The sequence below is a fragment of the Otolemur garnettii genome, unplaced genomic scaffold (genome assembly GCF_000181295.1).
Source record: "Otolemur garnettii isolate 467f Iridium unplaced genomic scaffold, OtoGar3 scaffold00068, whole genome shotgun sequence".
NCBI classification, from domain to species: domain Eukaryota; kingdom Metazoa; phylum Chordata; class Mammalia; order Primates; family Galagidae; genus Otolemur; species Otolemur garnettii.
Genome location: NW_003852463.1, coordinates 5,504,136 through 5,513,056, shown reverse-complemented (window position 1 = coordinate 5,513,056; position 8,921 = coordinate 5,504,136). Strand labels below are relative to the sequence as shown.

The window sequence follows — 8,921 nt, the reverse complement described above, 5'->3', positions numbered from 1 at the left end:
GCCGGTTGAGCTATAGGCGCCGAGCCGAGAACATTGATTTTTAATAAAAACAATTTCCCTGTTATAGTTTTGACTATTACTATGCTGATAAAACTGCCAACGTACATTTGATACAGAGGCAGGGATTAAACTCATAGTTTGTCAAAGGTCAGCTTTTTTGTAATTTCATTCTGAACATATGTTAGGAGGCACTCATTTTTTTCCTATTGTGATCTTTATGAAGACAATTTGTGGAGAATGTAATACTGCTACATATATGCTAAATATTGGTACATACTAATGAAATAAGCTAATTTCTATACTTTGTAAACTTGTTTTGCAATGGGATATATTTTTACTCTTAAGAATACCAATTTAAAATGTTGCTGGTGTTATTGCTTTCTCAAAACCAAAACAGATTATCAATACATCAGGCATATTAGGTAATTTTAATGCACCTACAGTATTAAAAGACTAGTGAGAGAAAAATTCTATCAGTTCTTGCTGCTCCAGGTGTATTAGTTTTAATGCAATCATAGTATTAAAGAATAATTTTATGGGAAGAAAAAATAGGGCTCATTACTCTAGGAGAACACTCTAGTACTCTAATTTTTACAGATGAACTGGTAAAAATGATGCAGGTGCTGAATGAAAGTCAGCTCTCTCCAGTGGTTGAGCATGCATCAGAAATTACCTGGAGGGCTTGTTAAAACATTGCTGGCCCCCACCCTCAGAATTTATTTATTGAACGGGTTTATAGTCTGATAAAAAATTTACATTTTTTTAAAGTTCTCTGGTGAAACTACTGTTTTAGGAACCATACTTGGAGAACTTGTTTTATAATTCAGCTTGATGTTGCTGTGAAAAAGTGTAAGATTTACAAGGAGCTGCTGAAGAACTGAAGAATAAAATGTATGGACTCTAGTTAGTGTGACTTAGATCAACAGCTTGATCTCTCTAGCTGTTCTTTTGTTGTAAACATTTTCTATAAATAGGAAATAATACCATTTTAGAGAGATATAAAAGCCATTTACTGTGTTCTGTGCTTTACAAGAACCTTGTACTCAACTTATGTATATTCCATTCTATACAGTTTTAAAGTGATTCAAGATTTGCAAGATTTTTACTAGATCACAAAAAGAATAGGCCTTAAGCATTTGCGGTAGAGTTTCTTAAGAATTAGGTTTATAATAAAGCCATCTGTGATATACCTCTCATCTGAGCTTGTGGGCTATAAAATTCATCACCTAAATGAATATCTTGTGGACACTACTGTTTCTCTACTCAAAAAAAAAAAAAATACACTGGAATGTTTTTTTCTCTGGAATTCAGTTTCTACTATTGAATTCAAATTTTTCCCCAGTTAATGATTCTCTTCAAAATAAACAACTACATTAATACTTGGCAACATTACTTCTCTGTTTTACTTTTGTTGTACTATGTGTGGAATGGAGATGTACTTGGAAAAGTGTGAGTAGATCAAAGTTACTGCCCTTAAACTTTGAAAATTACAGTTAATGTTTTAGAAGAAACTCCCCTCAGGTCTGCAGCTTATCTGTTCAATGTTGAAAGATGGAGAAAAGAAATCCTTGCCATGTTTTATATTTAATAAGATTTTTCCACTTTAATGCATAAAACCCTTTGAAATTAATCTTAACCATGAGAGTAATTAGTTTCTAAAATTCATGTTAGAAAAAGTTAAAAAAAGAGTTAATATTCTTATGTTCAGAACATCTGAGAAAGCAGTTTTTATTACAAAAATGTATTTAACAAGAAGTTTAGTATGAAAATGTTCATGACCTGATTTTGATATCAGGGCCTGATACAAAACAGACCATTTGAAAAGGGGACATAGATTTCTCTATTGAATGCCAATTATTTATATTGGTTCCAAGGCTTCTAACATCATGATACTATTTCTTCATATTACCTAAAAAAGAGAAAGGTCTATCTGAAGAGAGTAATTCATTTAAAATATCAATGATGATTAAAGAATTTCAACCAAATCATTGATGGTTTTCCAATATTACATGTCAGTTTGTGAGGCTTTTTTCAAGCCACAGTAAGTCTAGACATAAAGGCACTAAGCCCTTTGTAAGATTCACATCTTCCAGATCATAGGCTAACAATTACCATTATGAGATGCCACGTCTCTACTCACTCTTCACCTTCTAAACTGCAAGACTCAAATGAATATGCCCATCCTTATTCCTAAGGTAATCAAATTAGTAGGACAAACAGGTACAGTAGAATAGGTTAGATACGTTAGGGACCTATCAGAGGTGTAAGATCATGAAACCAGGATGGAAGTTTTTTGAGACAGAGCCTCAAGCTGTCGCCCAGGGTAGAGTGCTGTGGCATCATAGCTCACAGCAACCTCCAACGCCTGGGCTCAATCGATTCTCCTGCCTCTGCCTCCCAAGTAGCTGGGACCACATGTGCCTGCCACAGTGCCCATCTATTTTTTGGTTGCAGCTGTCATTGTTCAGTGGGCCCAGGCTGGATTTGAACCCGCCAGCTCAGGTGTATGTGGTTGGCGCCTTAGCTGCTTGAGCTACAGGCACCAAGCCAGGATGGAAATTCTTAAAGGTAGACTTTATGAAAATGAGATTTTACTTAGGCCTTGGAAATTAGGTAGAATTTTGAGAAGAAAATAGGAAAGTCTAGGCAGACTAAGAAGAAACATAAAGGGATAGGAAAATAATCTAATTTGGCTCAGTGGCATGAAGGGAAACAAAGATAGTTGGCATCCGATCTTAGATGGCCTCAAAGGCCAATTTTAGAGTGTTTGGAGGGCCTCAAGAAACCCACAATGACCCAATGAAAGTTACAGTCAGGGGAATGACAATCATAACTATTCTGGCAACAACATATAGTATAAAAGTTTGAATAGGAGAGAGTTTAGAGGCAGGATAAGAAAGGGCCCAAAGAGAACAGTACCAGACGTAATAGACATGCCATAAATGAAGGTAAGCAAGAATACTGAGGAAAGCATAGGTGAAACAGCTGGCATATGAATTCAAAAGGGGTAGAAAAGGACATGAAACTGGAAAGCTAGGGGAGTGAAAACAAGAAATCCCCAATACGTTGTAGATCACAATAACCTGTAGTGATCGGTCTTGAATAGGTGAAAGGGGGGGAATGAGAGAAAATATACTAATTTGAATTGCTTATTACAAGTGGAGGCATTCTGAGTGATAAGATTCAGGCTGGGTGCAGTGGCTCACGCCTATAATGACAGAACTTTGGGAAGCCAAGGTGGGAGGATTCCTTGAGGCCAGGAGTTTGAGGTTGCAATGAGCTACGATAATGCCACTGCACCTCTGGCTCAGGAGACAGAGTAAGACCCTGTTTCCAAAAAAGAAAAAATAAAGATTCAAAGTGGAGCTATGTAACTTGTTCTTGTCTCCCTTCATATGCTTGCTATGTTTATATACACACTATGATCGTCTTCCCTGTGCAAATGTAAATTTTACAAGGGCAGTGTCTGGTGTGAAATCTCCAGTGCCTAAGATGTAGAGGGCTCAAGTACCTGTTAAATAAACAAATGAACTCACATGTGACTACTGCAGATGACAGAGTAGAAGGGAAAATGACTGGCGGGAAAAATGTCTTGGATCTAGGCTGACAATATTAGCAATGAGTTTGTTGAGAAGGTGGCAAAGAATTAAAGAGCAGTTTTACTGAGCACAGTTAATTTTAGCTCAATGATCCCATTTGTCCAATTTTGCCCTGGTTGCCTATTCTTTGAGAGTATTACCCAAGAAGTCCTTGCCCAGTCCAATGTCCTAAAGTGTTTCCCCCCCTGCTTGCTTTTATTAATTTTATAGTTTTGGGTCTTAGATTTAAGTCTTTAATACATTTGATCCAATTTTGTAGATGGTGAGAGATAAGGGTCTAGTTTTATTCCTCTGCATATGGACATTCAGTTTTCTAGCACCATTTATTGAAGCGACTGTCCTCTTCCCACTGTAGTTTTATCCTCTGTTGAAGATAAATTATCTACCTTTTGAGTAGTGTGATGAACTCTCATGATGTCCTGCCAGGCATATGAATCCTCCCTTTGTCCAGTGTCTGTCAGCCTCCCATTAGTCACTTGGCTATCTCAGACTGACTGTTGGGGTATCACAGTACTTGGTTCAAGAAACCCTTATTTTACTTAATAATTGACCCAAAGTTCAAGAGTAGTGATGCTGGCAATACATATATGCCAAAGAAAAGCCATAAAGTGCTTCCTTTAAGTGAATAAGGAAAGAAAAAAAAATGACATGCTGGGGTTGCAAAGATTTCTAGTAAGAACCAACTTTCTATGCATGAAATTGTGAAGAAAGAAAAATACATTCATACACAGTATATATAGAGCTTGCTACTGTGTGAGGTTTTAGGCATCCACTCAGAGGACAAGGAGGTTTGTAATAGTCTTCCTCTTTTGTTATTGTGTTTGAGGCCTAATATCCAAATCAAACTGGAACCATCACAAAGTTCCAAAGCTGCAGACGCTGGCGTGGATGTGGAGAGAAGGGAACACTTTTACACTGCTGGTGGGATTACAAACTAGTACAGCTTCCTTGGAAAGTAATGTGGAGATTTCTCAAAGAACTCAAAATAGACCTCCCATTTGATTCTGCAATTACTAGGCATCTACCCAGAAGAAAAAAAAAATCATTTTATCATAAGGACATTTGCACTACATTGTTTTTCTCAGCTCAATTGACAATTGCCAAGATGTGGAAACAACCCAAGTGCCCATCCACCCATGAATGGATTAATAAGTTGTGGTATATGCATACCATGTAATACCATTCACCCATAAAAAAAGAGGGAGACTTTACATCTTTTTTATTAACCTGGTTGGAATTGGAGAACATTCTACTTAGTAAAGTATCACAAGAATGGAAAAGCAAGAATCCAGTGTACTCAATACTAATATGAAGCCAGTAGATGAACAAATACACACCCACACAAGAGAAAAACTCAATGAAATTAAAATGGGGGAGGAGGGAGAAGGATTGAGGGGAGAAAGGGGAGAGAAAGTGAGGGGGAAGGGGGAAGATCAGGGTGCCCCCACTTAATGGGCACAATGTAAGGGTATATGGCACACTTCCTGGGTTCAGGACACAACTGCAACAGGGACCTTGCCTAGTAATGCAAACATTGTAACCTAGTCATTTGTACTGTCATATTAATCTGAAATAAAAAATACAAACAAAAATTAAATAAAAAAAACAAGCTGGGATCATCAGGTCCAGAATTATTTTCAGCCTCTTGAAAGGGCAGCTAGCTAAGAAGAATATGAGACCAACATGGAGTTATAGAAGAACTATATGGCTTGGTGTAGCTCAGCGGCTAGGGCACCAACCACGTACACCAGAGCTGGCGGGTTCAAATCCAGCCCTGGCCTGCAGAACAACAATGACAACTACAACCAAAAAATAGCTGGGTGTGGTAGTGGGCACCTGTAGTCCCAGCTACTTGGGAGGCTGAGGCAAGAGAATAGCTTAAAGCTCAAGAGTTTGAGGTTGCTGTGACACCATGGCACTCTACTCAGGGCGACAGCTTGAGACTATCTCCAAAAAAAAAAAAAAAGAAGCAGAACTGTAATAACAGTTCCTGAACTGTGTAGCATAATAAAGTGTAGAATTTTTACTATATTCTTAGAGGTAACCTGAGGTGTAGTGGAATCTAAAGAAAATACAACAGAAGTGATGCCACTGACAACTCTGAAATGTCTCAGAAGAGGGTAGTTGAGATTTACCATTAGGTAACTATCCAGCTGACAGATCCTAAAAATAAATTAACTCCCCCTCAAAACATATATGTTCTTAATACAGCAGTATTAAGTAATTTCAGTGACCTTTATGGGTCACTGAGATAGACCAGGTATTTATAAAACTGTCTCCGTTACCAAAAACTTTCTGCCAAAACAAAATGAACATAAACTTAACCTGTTTGTTTCCCTTCTTCCAGCTTCAGAAAAGTCAAAAGTCCATTTCTGTTCTTACAGTTTCTTTAAAACGTCTTTTTATTAAAGATCACTGGCTCGGCGCCTGTGGCTAAGGCGCCAGCCACATACACCTAAGGTGGCGGGTTCGAATCCCCAGCCCCGGCCCGCCAAACAACAATGATGGCTGCAACAAAAAAAATGGCCAGCTCTGTGGTGGGTGCCTATAGTCCCAGCTACTTGGGAGGCTGAGGCAGGAGACTCGCTTGAGCCCAGGAGTTAGAGGTTGCTGTGAGCTGTGCAGCCATGGCACTCTACCCAGGGGGATAGCTTGAGGCTCCGTCTCAAAAAAAAAAAAAAAAAAAGATCACTGATGTATTATCATTACTTCATTTTCAAAGTAAAGACTCTGCTGACCAATTTAAGGAGAAAGTTGTGAAAAGGATCCAAGATCTAAACTCAGTTCTTTTTCTGATAAAGCTCCAATGAGCAGAATGTCAGCAAGTCTCTAAAAAGTAACATTTTCGGGTAGCACCTGTGGCTCAGTGAGTAGGATGCTGGCCCCATATACCAAGGGTGGCAGGTTCAAACCTGGTCCCAGTCAAATGGCAACAAAAAATAGCTGGGCGTTGTGGCGGGTGCCTGTAGTCCCAACTACTTGAGAGGCTGAGGCAAGAGAATTGCCTAGCCCAGGAGTTGGAGGTTGCTGTGAGCTGTGATGCCACAGCACTCTACCAAGGGCAATAAAGTGAGACTGTGTCTCTTAAAAAAAAAAAATCCAAAAAAAAAAGTTACCTTTTCAAATCAGAACTGACATTTAATATTCCAAGACCTTTCTGAATCTTTTTCAGCAGATTTGTTGAAAAAAAACTAAAAACCTAATCTATCCTCTATTAGAATAAAGATTTCCCAGTTTGTATAAAAAGGGTTAGAAGAAAACCTTGGAGTATTTAGAAACTGTTTTTATAAGAACCCGGCTGCCATGGCCAGGCATGGTGGTTAACGCCTGTAATCCTAGAACTCTGGGTGGCCGAGGTGGGTGGATTCCCTGAGTTCACAGGTAAGCCAGAGCAAGACCTCATCAACAAGATTCCCCAGGGATTAATACACATGTTAAAGTTTGAGAACTACTGCTGTAATGAATGACTATGGGCCACTACTACATATTATAAAGGTCAAAAACCATTTCCAGTGGGGCTCATTGGCTCATGCCTATAATCCTAGCACTCTGGGAGCCCCAGGGGGAGAATCCATTGAGCTCAGGAGTTCAAGACCAGCCTGAAAAAGAGCAAAACCCTGTAACTACAAAAAAAAATAGAAAACTAGCCAGGCATGGTGTGAACTTGTAGTCCCAGGAAGGCCACTTGAGCCCAGGAGCTTGAGGTTGCAGTGAGCTGTGATAATATTGCTGTGATGATGTCACTGCAAGGGTGACAGAGCGAGCTCTGTCTCAAAAAATTAGAATTAAAAAAAAAATTCCAACAACTATTTTAAGCCCTAGGACCTTAGAAGTTCTACATAGTTGAGACAGAAACCTACAGGTAACTGAATATTACCACAGCTGAAAAGACTGCCATACATTAAAAAGGAGATGGGAGGTCTACTCTTGCCAGTTATTTGCTTTTTCTGGGGGTTATTAACTTCAGTTTAATTCAAGAGTTTGATATAAGGAAAGTAAATACACATTCCAAAAGAAAAATGAAATGTCTAGGCTCAGTGCCTGTAGCTCAGTGGTTAGGGCATTGGCCACATGCCCTGGAGCTGGTGGGCTCAAACCTGGCCAGGCTTGCTAAACAACAATGACGATTATAACAAAAAAATAGCCAGTGTTGTGGTGGGTGCCTGTAGTCCCAGCTACTTGGGAGGCTGAGGTAAGAGAATTGCTTAAGCCCAAGAGTTTGAGGTTGCTGTGAGCTGTGACACCATGGCACTCTACTGAGGGCAACATAATGAGACTTTGTCTAAAAAAAAAAAAAAAGAAATGTCTAAGAGATGTTTTATATTTTTACTTACCACCATTCTAATATTGTTCTGTTGCTCACTAGTTGCCATCTCCACACATTCATCCATCACAAGATTCATAAAGGGACCAAATCCCCACAATACTCTTTGGACACGCCTGCCACCATTTAATTTCACTATTATAAAGGGAAAAAGAAGTTTTAGTAAAACTGTCCACTAACCATCAGCTATTCATTAATAATTAGGTGAGATAAAACACAGGTATTTGAGATGTTTGACCTACTATCCTTACTACATGCCAAGCACTGGGTTATGTGTTTTCTATTTGCTTTCATATTTTAATTTATAAGTATCCTATAAAGTACTATTACCTTGTAATTACTATTACAAGCGAGAAGTGAAGTTCAAAGCTTTCAAATAAGAGGGTTCAAGGTTACATAGGTATTGTAAGGTAGAGCTGAATTTAAACTGAAAGCTTCTTACCTCTAAAACCCATTATTTTGATCCACAGATATCCTTCAAATACTGTGTGGGTCATATTTTTAGTTAGGGTGAATAAATCTGTTTTTCATACATACTCCCCCAAAATAGGACAATTGCTCCTTGTCTGAGTCCTTTGTAGCATGTTTAAAGGAAAAAGAATTGATAATTTTTCAAATACTACAACACAGACTACAACACAGGAAAATCCTGTTAATTCTTCCAAAGTGAGTCCTTATAAAAAATAAATGAAAGTCTAAAGAGCTATTAAAGGCCAGGCGTGGTGGCTCATGCCTGTGATCTCAGCATTCTGGGAGGCTGAGGTGAGTGGACTGCTTGAGCTCAGGAGTTTAGAGACCAGCCTGAGCAAGAGCCAGACCCTGTCTCTACTAAAAATAGAAAAATTACATGGGTGTGGTGGCGCACATCTGTAGTTCCAGCTATGTGGGAGTCTGAAGTGAGAGGTTGGCTTGTGCCCAGGATTTGAGGTTGCTGTGAGGTATGACACTATGGCACTCTAGCCTGGGACAACAGAGTGAGGCTCCAGGAAAAAAAAAAA

At 38.9% G+C, this 8,921-nt stretch overlaps 1 protein-coding gene across 2 annotated transcripts in view; it reads right to left on the bottom strand.

Moving 5' to 3' along the window:
- Positions 1-1,900: 1,900 nt before the first annotated feature.
- SNRPG (small nuclear ribonucleoprotein polypeptide G) overlaps positions 1,901-8,921 on the bottom strand; it is a 10,134-nt gene continuing 3,113 nt past the window's right edge. The window contains exons 3-4 of one of the 2 annotated variants that reach the window (XM_023515306.1): positions 7,934-8,058; positions 1,901-1,909 (exon numbers count right to left, since the gene is read on the bottom strand). In XM_023515306.1, coding sequence (XP_023371074.1) covers positions 1,901-1,909; positions 7,934-8,058 — 134 coding nt within the window. The remainder of the gene's footprint in view (positions 1,910-7,933; positions 8,059-8,921) is intronic. The other variant, XM_023515307.1, reaches the window with a different exon arrangement.